General features: G+C 48.7%; 1 protein-coding gene across 6 annotated transcripts in view; it reads left to right on the top strand.

Annotated features, from left to right (window-relative positions):
* SBNO1 (strawberry notch homolog 1) overlaps positions 1–17,894 on the top strand; it is a 1,344,504-nt gene that overhangs the window by 898,908 nt on the left and 427,702 nt on the right. For all 6 annotated transcript variants that reach the window (XM_078667602.1, XM_078667600.1, XM_078667599.1 and 3 more), the window contains one exon: positions 16,088–16,219. In XM_078667602.1, coding sequence (XP_078523728.1) covers positions 16,088–16,219 — 132 coding nt within the window. The remainder of the gene's footprint in view (positions 1–16,087; positions 16,220–17,894) is intronic.

The raw sequence follows: 17,894 nt of genomic DNA, 5'->3' as shown, positions 1-17,894 counted from the left end.
GCCGGCTGTAGGGGTGACTTACGTATAGTACATGCAGTGTACTTAGACAGTGCACACTGGGCGTGAGCAATGTCGTGTTTTCAAAATGGTTTGCACTATTTAACGCATCCTGCAGCGGCAGTCTGCATGCAGTTTGTGTGGGGTTCCCTTACATGCTGCAGTCCTTAGGGACCCTCATTAGTACCCATTCCTTAGGTGCCAGGGGTTCCAGTTACTAGGGACTTGCAGGGTGGGCTAAAGTGCTTGTCAATTGGTTTACAATTAGACATGGGGTTGTTTGGAGAAAGAACACTGGCACGGGAGCCTGATTAGTAGGCTTTAGTGCATAGTCTTGAGTCAAAACCAACATTTAGTAGTTTAGATGGAGGAAATAATTCGGGGGTCATCTGCAAAGAGGCCAGCTCTCCACGGACACTGCATGACTAGGGCAATTCTATCAATCAGTCAATCAATCAGAGTTTGTAAGGCGCAAGTACTCACCCGCGAGGGTCTCAAGGCGCAGATGTAATTATCTTGTCCGACTCGTATGTGGCACTGCAAATAACCCCACTCATAGTGGACACTGGCAACAACCTGGACACAACAGGTTTCTAGCTCAGAAAACCTTGCCCTTTGGTGGGCCTGAATTTCAAATGGTCCTTGGAGGGTGTTGGTTATTGCAGGGCTTTTGACCCTGCTGATATTGCCTAGCCTCTCTCTGAAGTGAATGGGTGTGAGTTGTTGGATGATACCAGGGCTGGAGACCTCCCAGATCAAGGGTTAGTCCTCTCACCTGGCCCGGCCACTGAGAGTGCTTCCTTTGCTTTGTTTTTGAGGGCAGCTGCAGTACTTGATCTCCAGCTTCCATCAGTGGAAGTTAAAACTAACGTTTTAACTGAGATGCTTCACCAGGGCATACCTGTGTGTAGTCCCTGCACCCATTTAAACAAAGCCCTGCTGTGAGAAAGGGCCATCTTTCTTGCATGGTATGCCCCCACTTTTTACTGAATTGCTAATGTGCTTTGACTGAGTGTGCCCTGGGCTCCTGCCAATCAGGTGCCCAGGGCCTGTGTTCCTTCCCTAAAACTGTGCCGAAACTAAAACCCAATTGGCGTCTCTGGCCACCTGTCAGCCCATGATAAATGGTACCCTAGGTACCCAGGGCATTGTGACCAGGGGAGACCCCAAAGGGCTGTAGCACTTATTGTGCCACCCTTAGGGGCCCTGTACCCTGACACCCACACACTGCCTTTGCAGGCTGAGTGACTAAGTACAGAACTAAACAGAGAGTAGACATGGTACACATCCCTGTGTGCCATGCCCACAAACTCACTGCCCTGGCATCCATCAGTCACCCCTCTATCTGGGTGCCCTATGCCAGTGGTGTGTGCACAGGCGCATGAGCCCTGTGCCCCTACAGTACCCAGGGCATTCCTGGGCACTGTAAGTGCAGTGCTGCCATTAAGAGTATATGGTGCTGGGAGGTTGTCATTACGAACTCCACAGCACCATAATGGCTTCACTGAAGACTGAGAAGTTTGATATCAAACTTCTCAGCACATTAAACCCGCACTGGTGCCAGTGTGTGATTTAAAGTAAAATGCACGACAGAGGGCATCTTAGAGATGCCCCTGAAGCCTAACCAACTCCCTATGTCCTGACTGTGTGGCCACCGAGGCTGCCACCACCAGGCATGTTTCTGGACCCCTGGGTCGAAAGCCTGCCGCTCTCGGGGCCTGAAACAATGCACATCCTGGGACGAGGTGCAAAGCCTCCTCCCCCAGGATGGGCATGGGAAGCTTCAAAGGCATATACTGCCTTTGTGAGCTTCTCCAGGCCACTTGCTGTACTCAACCACTGGCCCCCACCGGTTCTGGACCCCACTCTGGCAGGAGGAACGGCGGGAAACCCTAAGTGAGGAAAGGGGGTGTGCCAGCCTATGCCATCCCCACCCCTCAGGTTAGAGAGGCGAATTAAAGCATGACTCCGGGCTCCGGCCATCTTGAAGATGGGGAGCCCTGCCCAATCACTGCTAGGCTCCTGCCCCCCTCCCACAGGTGTGGAGCAGGCTAGGGGGTGTACCCACCCCAGGACAGGGACCCATTGGTACCTGCCCTTGCCCTACCTGTAACGCCCCTAAATTTAGTAATCTGAAAGAGACCCGTTAGTGATAGATTCCTTACCTTAGAATATCCCCAGGCGTCAGACTGGATCCGGAAATTTTTGCGTAGCAATACCCATGCGCGTCGGTAGGCGTCCGCGGCTCCGTGTCCGTCGTCGGCGTCGTTAGCGCCGGAATGACGTCGTCGGAGTACTTAGACGCCGCCCATGCGCGCTGACGTCGGTTCTTCTTTTTTCCGCGCCAGCTAGCGCAGATCCGGAGAAGCTCTACCCCTAGTCATTTTTTGACTAAACTTTTTGATCATTTCTTTCTTGAGTCTTCGACTCTATCGGTGCCGTTAGGGATGCCCGGGTTCAAGCCCTGTTCGAAGTGCGACCGACTGATGTCGGTCACGGACCCCCATCGCCGGTGCCTCGAGTGCTTAGGCCTCGACCACGTCGACCGCACCTTCTCCGACTGCCGGGCCCTGACGTCGAAGGCTAGGCGGGAGCGGTCCTGCAAGCGGTCGAGCTCCGGCAGTCGGCCCTGCGCCATTCCAGGTCCCGGTCCCACGGGAGGTCGAGGGACCTGTCGCGGGGTCGGAGTCCCCGCAGCTCCGGGAGTGAACATTGGTCGTCGGGATCCAAGTTCTCAGGTAAGAGGCATGAGAGGTCGGAGCGGCATCATCGCTCCTCCGACCCACCCCGACGCTCGCATGATGCGGCCGGGGGTTCGGGCGACACCTCCCACGCGGCTCCAAGAGAGTCGCAAGCGTCGCCGCCTGCCCCACACCTTCGGGTCCCTGGGCACGGCGCGACGCCGGAGGAGGTCGAGCGGTACCTCATGGCCATGAGGTCCCTCCCTCCTCGGCCGGGTCCCGCGGCGCCTCCGGGCCCAGCGGTCCCGGCTGGAGGCCCTAGCGGGTCGGGCGCTTCGGCCCCGACACCGCCGGGTGCTTCAGCGCCGCCGGCGACTTTGGTCCCGGCGCCGCAGGACCTCACCGGATCCGCTTCCGGATCCAGGTCGTCGCCGGTCGACCTCACGACCTCACCGGCGCCGGCCCCGAGGGTGACGCCCCCGGCGCCCATTGTGGACGCCGTCCCCAATGTTCCCTTCAGTCCGACTCTGGCGCCGGAACGGCGCCGTTGGGCACCGCTTCAGACGGCCTTTGGAGATTTTTATTTCCATGAGGAGGTACATTCTGTTGACCCTGGGTTACTGGAGACTGGTGACGGAGGTGATTGGGAGGGTCTGAGAACCCTCTGGCACAGGAGTGCCAGTCTCAAGAGGACTGGACATATGAGCTTGGGGAGGCCAGTGGTATTGACACCTCGCCATACGCTGGATTTGTCTCCCCTCCCACCGTGGCTACGGAGGAGGGGGCTGCTTATAGCGTAGTGTTGACGAGGGCAGCCAAGGCCTTGGGCCTTGAGCTCCCCGTTGCGGCCGTGAAGACTAACCTCCTCACTGAGGTTCTTAAACCGCAGGCAAGCTCCAGTGAGCCTCTGCTGCCGTTTAATGAAGCCTTATGTGACATTCTTGTGGGCACTTGGTCCAAGCTAATTCCGAATTACTCACATGTGATCAGGAGAGAAGTCAGTACTGTACCTTTTAGCCCAGTACTGAACCGCAAAAGTAATCCTAACTGTACTTACCAGTTACCTGAATTTTCTTCCTTAGGAAACCATTGACTGTTTGTCGGTGAAATTTCTTCTGTCGATTTTTGCAGACTACACACTACAAATATTCTTTAAAAATCGTACCAAATACCAAAACGTGATTGCTTACCTGTCTTAGGTAGAGGTCCCAGTGCTGAACTTAGGAGTCCAGTATTGGATTAGAAAAGTAATGAGAACCTACTTTACCTGTGACTTGAATTTCCTCCCATAGGAAAACATTGCTTGGTTTTCACTGAAAAGTTTGAGTCAATTTTGAAAAAACATTTATGTTCCTAAAAATCACAACTTTAACCAGAACGCTTTTACTTAACTGTTTAGAGCTTATGTCCCGGGACTGAATCCAGGATCCAGTCCTGTGGTTAGAAAAGTAATCCTTAAAGTAATCAACTGCATTTATGTAGAAAAACCCATTGAGCTCAATGTTAAATTGTGTTTGAAATTGTGTTGCCTATTGCATCCACTGTAGCTATTGTACTTACAAAGTCTATTGCCTTTTTGAAAAGTAATTACCTAAAGTCACTCATATTGAGTAAAGTATATTTTGATACCTGTTGGTTCTAAAATAAACTATATATTTTGATATAAAATCTATTGGCCTAGAGTTCAGTTCTTGAGTGTGAGACCATTTGCTGACTGCGTGTGTACAACAAATGTTTTACACTGTCCTCTGAGACTGCCTTACTGCTCGACCAAGCTGCCACTTTAGGAAGTAAGGTTATATCTAACTTTAACCTCTGCCATACCTCTGGAGACTGGGGACTCTATACACACTGTACCTTACTTTGGTCCAGTATATATAGAGCCACTTTATTACACCTGCTGATTTTCTACTTGGACCCCGGTTAAAAGCCTGTTCAAGGTTCCCAGTCAACTGCCAAATTGCCGGTTGCTATCGCCCTGCACCCAGCTCCCCCCCCCCCGTAGAATGTGGTAGTGGATTCCCTACCACTCTCCCTGACAGGGATCCCAAGAGTTTGGAGACATTTGTGAAGAGTATCTTTAACTACACCAGTTTGGCCTTTAATTCGGTGAAAACATCATGTCTTTTGGGCTGTGCTCCCATGCCTTGTGGGGTCCGATGGCACAGGTGCTGTACTTCCAAAGGAGGAATTTGTGATCGTTCCACAGGCCATGCTAAGGAAATGCCTCTTTGGATTGTCACCCCCACGTTTTTCGGCTGATGTTGCTGATTTTTCGATTCAGTGTACTGATGCCTGCTAACCAGATTTCAATGCAAGTGACATGCCTGTAGTGTATGTCGATTGGCTGTACCCAATTGTAAATGCTTAACTTACCTGTACGTTCCTAGTAAATGGTACCCAGGGCAAATCAGTTAGAAGGGTACCCCAGGACTTGCAGAACTGATTGTGCCACGCTGGGGGTCCCCCTTGTAAAACTACCACTGCAGATTGGTAGAGCGGTCATGCACTGCTAGCCTGAATTTGCCATTGAAAGCAATGGCAAAGATGTAATTTCTCCTGGACATGTGTGTAATGCAGCCCTCTGGCAGGGCTACCGAGCCCAAAAGTCTGAGTGCAACAAATGACACAGGCAGGACACATGCTCTACATGTCCTAGTGGTAAAACACAAGAAAACTCCTTTTACTGTGGAAGTACTTGTTTGGCCAATTGGTGAGTTCAGCGTTACACGATAACCTCAGTTGTGCTAACTCCTAAACGGTGCCACTAAAGTGGGCACTCAAAGGGATTAAACAACTTGTTACATTAGGCCCAACTTGTATCTGAAGTCGAAATTATTGCAGCTTGTTGCAGTGTGCAGTTTTACCAAAGTTGCCAGTTTGTTTCCGTTAAAACTCCTGTTCCAACCTGAGCACACTTTAAGCCTGCTCACGAGACCGCTTTCTACCATACTGGAGCGACGTGAGAGGATGGCGTAGTATATAGTGCTCACTTATGTAAGTCTAGCACCCTGCAGTAATCCAGATATCCCTTATGGTGATTTTAGTGGTCTTGGAGAACCATAGAAAGCTCTCTAAGCGGTACCTGTGGAGCGCAGCCTTCAGGCTTAGTCCAGAAGGATTGTAAAGCATCTTGTTTTACCAGTACTTAATCTTATGGTATAGGTTAAGTGAAAAATAATCTCAGTGCTAATATAAAAATATGTAGTTTATTACACTCACTAACGCATTGTGTTATCTCCTACCCGGGAATATAAACACAATACGCACACTACTTAGGAAATAGAACATGTAAGTAGCACAACTACACAGTGGTATCCGGGAAGGGTCCACACCATATACTAAAATAGTGGAATGCTAACCACGACTCAAGTCAAGAATGGACCCAGAAGACGTAGAAGAGCTGGGGACCCAAGGAACCACCGTAAGTGAGTATCTATCAACCCCACGGAGGTCGTGTGCAGAATGGGAACATGACTGCATTCTCAATGCAAGTCAGTGGGGAAGTTGTGCCTGGAATTTTTAAGAAGTACTCTTCCTGGTGGACCCTGAAGAAATCTAGTGGCAGATGTAGGGTTTGAGAGTCACCTCACCCGTAGAAACCCCAGGTACCAGGATACCTACATCAGGGCAGCCAGGTGCATAGGTGTCCAGTGGTGACAGAAACTGCTGTAGACCACAGTGGAGGACTTTAGGAACGATGCATCTGTAGAAGAAGTCGCAGGAGCCCGGTGGAACCCAAAGGTGGATTCAGTATGAGAGGTACCTTCAAGCAGAGGGGACAGTCTATGCCACTCAAGAGTGACTAGGAGGCACGGAAGATGAATGCCCACCAATGTCGGAGATGCAGGAGAGGTTCATGGTGCCCTTGAAGTTGCAGCTTTGTGGATCAGGTGATGCTGTAGGAGACCAGGAACCGTTCACAAGCTCACACATCAGATGCCGAAATTCAAGGGTTCAGTGTCCGGCTGGGGCACCAACAAGCCTTGGCAGCTGCAAACAACATAGTTGACGAAAAAGGTGCAGTGTCTGGACCACGATCAGGGAAGTCAGAGTAGGCCCCAAACAAGCAGTGGAGCCCACTGGAGCCAAAGAAGACCCTCAAGAGGACCCACGGGCCAGAGGCACAGGAGTAGCAAGAGGACCTGGAGCAGCTCACCTATGAAGAGGGCCCACGGTGCAGGGGAAGCAGTGATTGCGAGGATCTTGGCTGCAGGAGTTTCTTTAGGTTGGAGCTTCTTGGAGCCCGAAGATCTCTGGAGGAGAGAGTCAAGAAGCCTTGGCAACGGTAAGTCAACGAGGTGCCCCGGCGGTTCTGTTCCAGTTGTTTCGACGAAGGATACTGGCCCCAAACTTTGTATGAAGACAGTGCAGGCTTCGATTGAGTTGCAGAACCACTACCTGTGTTGCAATGCCTTTCGGAGTCTGTGGGAGCCCAGGAATTGCAGACCGGTCAGCTGCGTTGCAATGCCCGCAGATGCAGGGGAGTGACTCCTTTACTCCAAGGTACATTCCTTCGGGTGTCTTGGATGTCCACAGGCCCTGTGAAGAACCCGTATGGAGCACGGGCACAGACATTGCAAAAGACTGGCTGGACGACGAGACCAGAAGTACTAGGAATCTTCCCCGTTGCAGTCTCAATTCCAAACGCGAAGTCCAGCGAACTCCAGAGTGTCAAGATGGTCGAATTTGAAGTGGTATTAAAACTGATTTTTGTGCCACAACAAATCTGGGGAACCATCCACTGGTAAGATAGGTTTGGGATGATTCAGGGGTCCCTCCAAGAGGAGAGGCTGATCAGTGGGGAGGATACTCTCATGTCCTCTGTCTAGTTTGGTGCCAGAGCTGGAGCCAATGGCTCCCTGAACTGGTTTGAACTGGAGTATGCAAAGAGTGAACCAAATGTGCCCTACAAGCAGTCTGTGGCACTGGCAAGCGCCCCCACCCTGTCCCAGTACACTTAACACTGTCTGAGAGGCAACATCTCTCTGTGGCAGGATCCCTATTGTTCTGCCTTCCCCTGCTCGAGCTTGGCTCGGCAGCAGGAGCGCAGAATCCTGTCTCTGGCAGCAGCCCTAGCTTGCTGTTCGGTTTTGGAAGACTGGTACCGGGAGCACTGAGGGCCTCCCGGAGGAGCTTTACCGTGCCTGGAATCATACCTTCCTTTCTGTTTACGGTGTGGGGGTATGATTCCAACATGTTTGATACCAAACATGACAGGGTTAGTTACAACCAGTTTAGAGATGGTCATCGCATAAGGACGCGTGTTGTAATGGCTGATGCACTTACAACCCGGGAGAATTGACTCGCTCATGCAGAGGCACCCTCACACTTAGAACCAAGCACCCTGCCTTCAGGATTGAAAGGCCTGCCTTAGGGGTGACTTATAGGGTTTAAGTGCAGTGACCCCGATATAAGGAAACTTCTGTTGTCAGTGGTGCTAGCACCATCTTACACAGGCTACAGTGGCAGGCCCATAGTCCCAATTTGAGTGGTCTCTCATGGGTGGCATAATACATGCTTCAGCCCAAGGGAGACCGCTGGTGTACCTATGCCCTGGTGTCCTTAGTGCCATATACTAGGGACTTACAAGGGTACACCGGTAGCTAATCTGGAGTGTACCTAAGTAATCAGAATGTCCAATTTAGGGAAGCAGGATCCCAGTCAGACTAGTCAGTAAAACATATAGAGACACCAGCAAAAAGTGAGGGTGACCATGAGAGCAGATCCTACAGTAACTGTTCTTGAGGAACTTGCTGGTCCCCTGCTTAGCTCTTTGTGGTTGTTTGCCACCCCAAGTACTTCTAACCGACAGCCTTGACCCTTACCTAAGTTTTCTTTATAAACATTTCTAAGTGTCCAATTTGTTGGCTTTACCAAGACATGTACGAGCTTGAGTAAACTTGCTTTGATTTATTATTGCTTTTAAAATCTATATCTCCAGAACCCTTCGCTGGATCTTTTTTGTTCTAGTGTCTTCGTTTTTTTGATAAAAAGTCTATTTTTATAAATTGGTGTCTGATTTCTTTAGTGTCGTGTTGAATTCTTAAATTGTTTAGGTACTGTTTAAATGCTTAACAGTTGTTCCTCTGTGTAAGCTTTGCTGTTCAGTGCCACAACTACTCAAGGTTGAGCTGAGGGTTTTACAGACTAAACCTACTGGACCTAAAGGGGTTGGTTAGTGTATAACACGGTGAGGTCGCACAACCTCACCATATAATACACCCCATTTCTTCACGGCCGGGACGCAGCAAAGTTCACCATTTGGTGTAGGCAGGACACCACGGACTTGCTAGGTAGAGCAAGAGGCTCCATGGTGGTTCTTTAGAGTCCTGCTTGGTTGCGGTAAACAGGTTTTTCAGTGGATGTCCAGGCGAAACTCATCGACATGCCTTTTGATGGCTCTCATCTGTTCAGCAACAAGTGGTTTTAGTGCTTGAGAACTATAAGGATAGCATAGTCACAGCTGTTTAGGTCTGTGCACTGCTCCCGCTAATCGCACTCTTCTTTTCAGCTCTTACGTGGCTGCAGTAGGGGGTTCAGTATCTTCAGCAATACCAGCCATACCCACAGGCCCAGGAGGCCTCCTAGCCTTTTCATGGCCAGAGTATAGGTTCCCACAAATTTTGCGGACACCAGACATACCCCACCAGCTGCTGTGACCCCCAAACCTCTTTAATGTGCCCTCAGAGACACCGAACCATACAGTAGGAGGCAGGATCCTGCACTTTCTACCCAGGTGACAGGCTATCACGTCAGATGAGTGGATGCTGCAGATTGTTCTGCAGGGTTGCAATCTTCCATTCCGTTAAAACCTTACCTCCTGTGCCACCATCCGTACAACTGCTATAGTAGGACCATCTTGCATCGTTATGTCTGAAGGTGCAGGCTCTTTTGGCCAAAGGAGCCATTCAGAGGCTGCTGATGCCAGAAATCGGTAGTGGTTGCTACTTCAACCTTTTTTGCTACCAGAAAGTAGCAGGAAGCCTTTTCCCTATTCTTAACCTCCGATTCCCCACTGGCCCATAAGTGCAGTGTCAGCACTTCTGCTAGTTGAATTTCAAAAGGCGCTCTGGCTCAGAGACTCATTAAGTTTGGAGAGGACTACGAGATTCCTGTACATCTTTCCAATGACCACTCCTGCCCTGAGTTCTCAAGAAGAGATGGACTGACCAGGACCATCCTAGTTGCTATTAACTGGGAACGGAGAGTATGTTATCCTGAACTCCTCGGCATAAGCATCTGTCCTCTTCAGTAGGATCTCATGTTGCAGCAGCAGGGAAGGTTCCTGCATCTAAACCTGGCAACATTCTTTTTTGTGCTTGGAGTTTGAGCAGCGACCAGTGAGTGTTTTTGATCTTCCTCCCACGATGGATTCAATTCTGGCAGACATGCATCCCTCCTTCCATTAAGACAAGTTTGTGGCTTGGACTTCATGCCAAACTGTCTGAGGTGTTACTATTTGTATTGTTATTGGCCCAGCAAGGTCTTGCTCTTAGCACTGGTAAGGAGTATTTATCGTCAACCTCTGCTTTTCTGCATTAGCGGATCAGCCCTCCCAATGTTAGTCATGTGTGAGTCGTTTCTTGAAAGGTTTGCAGCACGTTTCCACCTTCCTCTTTCATTATACCCCAGTGAGATTTGAATTTGGCTTTAAGTTATCTGATATGTTCCCCCTTTGAACCCAGGCCCATCTGTCCGCTCAGACTACTGACTCTTAACATGGTCTTCTTGGTTGCCATCAAATCGGCATGTAGGGTTCGCGAGCTTCAGGCTATTTATGTTCACCTGCTGGATACCAGTTTCTACCTGGACAAAAGGGTTCTTTGGACTCCTGTCTCCTTTTTTTCCAAAGGTGGTGACCCCCTTTCATGTTGGTCAGTCCATCACCCTTCTGACGTACTTTGCTCCTCCACTGAGGAGGAGAGACTCCATCACTCTGATCCAAAGGGAACTCATAGTTATATTGATAGAACCAAAGAACCCCAGCTGGATGAAAAGCTTTTCATTGGATACACCTGCGCAAAGAAGGGAGAGGCAGTGCTGAAGGATGACCTCTAGATGTATTGTACTCTGCGTTAAAATCTGCTACGCTTTAAAAAAGAAGCAGCCATCCGAAGGGTCAAGGCTCCTACTGCTGCGTTGGCACCGGGTTCTAATTCTGGACATGTCAGGTAGCAATGTGGGTGCCACTTCATACGTTCATGAAGCACTATTGTCTGGACAGTCATGTGTGTCGAGCTGGGCATTTTGCAGACATAGTCCTGCAGGACGTTTTGATTTGAATCATTTTGCAGCCCCTTCTCCTCTGAGGTTATTGCTTAGGTGTCGATTCTCTGGTTAGGAATCTGATGTTAGAAGCCTCTTCCAGAATAAAAAGCTACATAACTTGTGTAACTCTTGTTCTGGTATAGCCTATCTAACTCCAGATTCCTCATCGACATTCCTTCCTCCCCACTCTAACTGGCTTTCTTCTGAAGGTGGTTCTTAGATTCTGCACACTCGTCACAACTATTCTGATGTGGCCCCTCGCCTGTCACAGTTGAATGTCACAAAAAATATGTCAGCTCACTGGTGTGGCACCCCTAAAGGCAGCGCTCGCATCACAACCGGCGTGGACGACGTAGTCCTTGAGCTGTTGGTGCCACCTACCGGCACGCAGAGTCACTGTTCAAGATTTTCTGGCTCAAGTGATATGCCTGAACAATATTCCGAGTTAAGGAATCTGCAATAAGAGAGTCTACCAGTAAAGGCATTACTGGAGGTAAGTAACTTGTTCTTCTCTACAAAATACCATAACGGTAGAAATAGAGAAAATGTTGAAGGGGAGTCAGTTTCAAAGAAATACAATTTTTATTGAGAAAGCCTTACCTTTCCCTTAGCACATTTTCTTGGTTTTAGATATGCGGAACACAGAGAAAATTCAAATGTGTTCCGATAATGTCACTACCAACTAGACTTACAGGCAGAGGTACAGTCTATGCTTCTTAAAGCCCTAGAGCTCCTGGCCAGGTCCCAGTGATGCAAAGGATTCTGCTCCAGATTCGATTTTAAAGTAGAACTGGAGATTAATGCCCTGTAATGGCCAATCGACAACTTAACCAGTAACTGAAAAGTAGCCAGTGGGAGATGGTAACTCTTCAGGAGATTCTTAAGTTGGTTCAAGAAAAGAGGTTCATGATGTCCACAATGCTGGTTTCGTTAAACCATCCATACCGGGCATTGCAGGTACTGGAGATTTGAGGTAGCTGGTTGCTTGTATCAATTCAGAGTGCTACCTTTTGGCCTCACTTCAGTGCCAAGGATATTCACAAAGTGAATGGAAGTGCACAATACTATTCTGAAAACGAGGCTTTTCGTTCAAGTGCAAGTCTCATCTACAGCCCTCAAACACCATATATTTGCTTGGTGCAGGTTTGAATACCAGAGTGGCCAATGCCTTTCCATTAACAGAAATAATCCTGCTTTTTTTCAGTTCATCTCAACAGATTTGTACCAGAATCACGATAAATTCTGGATGAAAGAAGCCTTAACCTTGTAGCTTAATTCGCGAAAATCTGGCATACACTTAAAGGCTCCTCCGTCTTGCTTTAGTATGACAACAGATGTGCCCCTGGAAGCCCATCTTTAAGAATTTGCGGCAATAAACCACTGGTAAGCCCAGAAGGGCCTTTGTTTAAACATGCAAGAAGTCAAGGCAGTCCAAAAGGGATTATAGTTCTTCCTCTCCTGTGACTTCAGTCTTTTATATAAACCAGCAGGGTGGCACAAAATCATTGTATGGTTTGGTGTGGCCTGTCGTATGTTTTGGTGTGGCCTGTCGTCGTATGCTTTGGTGTGGCCTGTCATATAATTTGGTATGGCCTGCCATTGTATAGTAAGGTATGGTATATCATTGTATTGTTTGATATGCTAACTGAGAGAGGGCTCAAAAGCTGCAGGGACGGAAGGTTGGAGGAAGAGAGCCAATGTGTGGGAGGGAGGGTAGCAGGTAAGGCAAACACAGAGCGAGGGGGTGAGGGCAACATGAAGGTATGTGTGCAATACAAATAAAACCAGTCCGAAAAAAAGTAGTGAACCATGCACTCTGAAAATAATCTTTGTCCACTATGGTGTTGTTTGTTTGAAGCAGTAACAAAGACAGAGATATGGAGATAGAGGTAAAAAGCCACAAGGGAAGGAGGGCAGGAGGCAGGGTGGGTCAGAAGCAACATGGAAGGAGAGAGGGCAGGACATAGGATGCCAATGCAACACAGGAGATTTCTGTCATACAGCAAAATTAAGAAGAAAAAAAATGCACTGTATGAAAAACTTTCTGTGCCACATGCTCCTTTTCAGGCAAGACCTATGGTATGGCCTGTCGCTGTACAGTGTTGTATGGTAAGCTGTGCTATCGCCCATCATTGTATGGTATGGCCTGCATTGGTATGGTATAGCCTGTCATTGTTTGGTATGGTAATGGAGTGAGTGGATAAAAAAATCCCAAGTTTGGATGGCAAAGGCAACACAGACGGAGGGAGAGATATCAACACAAAAGGGTCTGCAATACAACTGTAACATCAAAAGTCCGAATAAATTGTGATATGCGGAATACTAAAATAATGGTTTCTGTTGCTTGAAGCAGTGAGAAAGACAGAGCTACAACATTGGGGTTCAAAGCCTTGGGATTGAGAGAGAGAGGCAAAGACACACAAACAGAGGATGGGATTGAAGAAGTGGTAAAGGCAACACAAAGGAATATCATGTCTGTGGGAAAGTTGGTTTCTGTTGCAATAACCTCCCCCCACACACTTTTTGCCAGATTTCTGATGCACTTTGACTGCGTTTGCCCTGGGTCGCTGCCAATCTGGTTCCTAGGGTCTGTGTTCTTTCCCTAATCTGTACCTTGTAAAGGGTACCTATGGTACCAAGGGCATGGTAGCCAGGGTAACGCCCCTGAGGGCTGCAGCATGTATTATGTCACCCTCAGAGACCTTTCAATACAAATATGCACCACTTCCATTGCAGATTGCTTGTTTTGGTGCAGCTAAAAGTGAAGGGTTGACTTGGCACACATCCTTGTGTGCCATTCGTGACCAGCACTGCATGAGGTCTAGGTAAGTCACCCTTAAGACAGGGTGCACTATCCCTCATGTGAGGACTTATCGCATGAGCAAACCGGCTCCTTTAATATCTAAGGCCATTCTTAGATATAAGTACCCACTAAAACCATACTCCGCATATGGTCTGAAAACTGATCACTACGGCTTTCCTAGCACCGTAATGGCTTTACTGAATCATGGGATGTTTGGTATCAAACATCTCAGAATAATAAACCTGCACTGATTCCAGTGTCTGACATATTATACAGTGCACTCAGGGGTCCCTTCTAGAAGGGACCCCTGAAACAAACTAACCACTGGTGGGTTCCTGACTGGTGAACACAGCCTGCCACCTGAGACCAGTTTCTGGACCCCTGGGGTGGAAGCCTTCACTCCCAGTGTCCGGAAACAAAGCCACCCAGGTCAGAAAGAGCCATCAGTGGCAGGGGAGCTTCAAAGGCCATGCCGCCTTTGCAAAGCGACCCTCAGCCTCTCCTTCTGTCTTACCTCCTTTTCGGCAGGAAAACGGGTGCAAAAAAGTAGAACAGCCCGGAAGGTTTTCCCACTTCTGCCAACCCTACCCCTCAGATGGGGAAGGCGAGGTGAAGCCCACTCTTCAGTGCCCTCCATCTTGCAGATGGCAGACACCCTCCAATTTAGGGTTAGGGATTGTGCCCACTCCCCCACGTGGGGCGAGTCCACCAAGGGTGTAGTCACCATAAGGTCAGTAGCCCATTGGGTACTGACCTCTGGACTCCTAAAATGCCCCCCTAAATATAGTATTTAGGGGGAATCCCTGAACCCAGAAGACCGTTCTCGATGACCTAAGAATATTGGAATCCAGACGATGCTGTAGCAGTGAGGACTCCAGGCTCAACTGACTTGACCCCAGCTCTACCGGCCTGCCTGCAGCTCAGACGAAAACAACTGCTCCAAAAAGGATCAGAGACCTCCAGATTTGGTGGGGACTGATTCCCTCACTTCAATAAAGACTTGAGACTCCCCAGGGCAGCTTTCTCATCCACAAAGGAAGATCCACCCCTGCGGGACCAAGACACCCTGCTCCAGGACTTATCTCTGCACCCATCGTCCACGACCCGCGTCCCGAGGAACCATCCATCCTGAAGTGGTCCCCCAACAGTTTTGAACTCCAAACCAATGAGTGGTGTCACCTCCAAGGTTATTTGTCGACGCCTACAGCCCCTTCATGACGACCCCCCCCCTCCATAGTGACCGGACCAGTAATCAAATTCCCAACATTAAAAGGCACCCCTGCCGTCTCTGTGTCTTGGTGACTTGATCACAAAGTGTCCTGACGTTGAGGGGCGTCTCTACTTACTTGCCCGGCTGTTGGTTCCTCCAGAAGATTTCCTGGACAGAGCCTGCAGCTGAAATCTAAAACCAGCAACCTCCATAGGATTGCACTGGGCTCCCGACACCGTCTAATCACCCTGTACCCAGGCACCCCTTTGCCGCTGGTGGTGTAATCTTGGTGCTAACTTGGGACCTCCTTTGCCCTCACCTTTAACCCTAGGAGCTTGCTTCCCAAGACTAAGTGAGTGGCCTGCCTGTGAGAAGCCCCAAACTGAGGTGCCCCATTGGTTAACTGTGGCACCCGGCCACCCTAGTGCTGCTGCTGGTGGTGCCCCTTAAATGCCAACCTGAACCTTTGCCCTACCCCCCAAAACTCCACTCCTTAAAACAATTTACTAACCTGTAAATGTAGCACATCGTTTTTCTCCATAGGATTGTATGGTGGATTTCCTCGTCCACTGATCAAAGCTAGTAAAACAGGGGGGGATGTTGGTGGAGGTGCTTTTCTGGAGCTTATGCCGAATTCTGCCTTTCCACCCATGCTGCTGTTCACCATTTTTCCAGTGGTGGGGGGGGGTGTAATAAAGCAGTCTTTAACTGATTCTGTGGTGCACTTTCCTATTGCTAAAGACTATATAACTTGCAGTAGCTGTCACTTCTAATGTTTCTACATGTACATTTATTTACAGTTTTAGATTATAAATATATTGCATCCCAGTAATTCTACAGATTTCACCATTCATTTTTTATTCTAAAGATAATAAAATTGTAATGCAATATCTCAGCCTTTCCCCCACTTTTCTGGCTCAATGTGTTCATGCCTGAACTGAATCTGTGTTTGCCTGGACCATTACAACTTTCAAGCAAACTATTTTCTTTAGTAGCATTCAAAATGCTTTTCTGTTTTATGAAAAATTGTGACGATAAATTTAAATCTGGCTTGATGCATTGTTCCACTTAGACATTAACTTCTTACTGTTGACATTTGTTTTAAATATCTGTTTTTGCACACAGATGACTGGACGAAAGGGTAGAGTTGTAACCAATGATAATGGAAGTATATCGTATGAGTCAAGATCTGAACTCGATGTACCAGTGGAAATTCTAAACATCACAGAAAAGCAGAGGTTTATGGATGGAGAAAAGGTAAACATGAGTAGCTTTCAAATTATCTTACGTTTTCAGATGCATATATTTTGATTGGTATTTGAAGCACACAAAGCACAGAGTATGGTACAATAAAGTAGCATGTCTTTTATGGTGTTATATTTTTTGATAAAATATCAAAATGTAGCATTAAGGACAAACAGTCTATGTAGTTTATGGGTAAGTCTTTATACATACAGCAATAAGATGGTGATGGCATACTCTTCGCTTAGCAATACCAGTAACAAAATTGACTAGAACCAACTGTTTATAATCTGATATTAGCAAATGATATAGGTATCTAATGTGGGTTTACCTTCCATTTCGTTTGAACTACTGTCGTCGACTTCTCGCCAAATTTTCTGTGTGTTTTCTGTTGCCTCAGGTGCATCTTCAAGCCCCATGGAACCGCAAGGCCTCTAGTCTTGTTAGCACTGATGAATCAATCTCTGGTGTAGTCTGTCCCTAGGAACTCATTACCGGGCCTGTGCCGATACATGCTGGTCCCTGCCTCTCAACAAAGATACCGACGCCTCAGGTGCCTGTGAAGACATGGGTGTATTATATGGTGTGGTAGTGCAGCCTCACTGTGTTATACACTTACCAGCTCCTTTTAGGACCCTTGGATTTCGTTTGTCAAACTCTTAGCTCAGTCCTGGGTAGCTGTGGGACTAAGCAGCAAGGCAAACTTAGAGGAACAAGTGTAAAGCATTTAAACAGTACCAAAACAATTGCAGAAATTAGCACTACATTCGAGAAATCTGAAGTCAATTTGTAAACATATATTATGACACTTGAACGAATAAGATCCTCCGGAGGGTACGGGAGTTAGAGATTTTACAAGCAGTAATAAATCAATGCAGTATCACTCAACTGTGATCAAGCCTTGGCAAAGGCACAAAATTGGATGCTTAGAACTTAAAAACCTTTTCAAAGAAATCTTAGTTATGAGTCAATGCCGTCGGTTAGAAATACTTGGGGCGACCAACTCCGACAGGAAGCTTGTCAGAGGGACCTGCAAGGTCCTCTAGAACAGTTACCTTCATGGGAAGAGCAGTCCTTCAACAGTTCCAGGCGCTTTATCTGCGTTACTGTGATTTCTATGGAGTGGCCGTGATGCAAGGGATGAATGATGCTGAAGATGCTTTAAGGATGTGGTGGGGGCCTGGCGCTCCTCCCGGACTTTGCACCCTGTACTGGTGGCGTCGCTTCGCCCCTCTGGCCCTTGGCCTGGACTGGCAGGGCCCCGGGGGCACCCCCTTGGAGGGCTGCGTAACGCCGAGGGGCCGTGAGTGGGGGCCCTGCGACCTGCCCTTCCCTTGAGAGGCGAAATCACACACACCCTATTGCCCGGTGAGGCCACGCAGGGCTGGAACGTGGGAGAGCTTCTGGGGAGGGTTCCCAGGGGCCTTGACTGGCCTGGAGTCATGTGCCCGCGGTGGAGCCAGTATCCGTTGTTGACCCTGAGACGCCCTGGACCTGGGGCCCCCTGCTTTGGGACCCATCTGAGAGCGAAATTGCACCTTGAGTGGATCATCGGGGTGCTGTCTGACTCGGGAAAGACTGACCGGCGCCTTGGGTGCTGCTCCTCCCCCCCCCCCCCCCCTTCCTCCGGGTGCCCCACCTGGAGGACTCTGTTTTGGATCGGCCAGGAGTGGGGGTGAGGTTCGGCCAC

Source organism: Lissotriton helveticus, chromosome 11, assembly GCF_964261635.1.
Source record: "Lissotriton helveticus chromosome 11, aLisHel1.1, whole genome shotgun sequence".
Classification (NCBI taxonomy): domain Eukaryota; kingdom Metazoa; phylum Chordata; class Amphibia; order Caudata; family Salamandridae; genus Lissotriton; species Lissotriton helveticus.
This window is presented reverse-complemented; position numbering and strand designations above follow the sequence as displayed.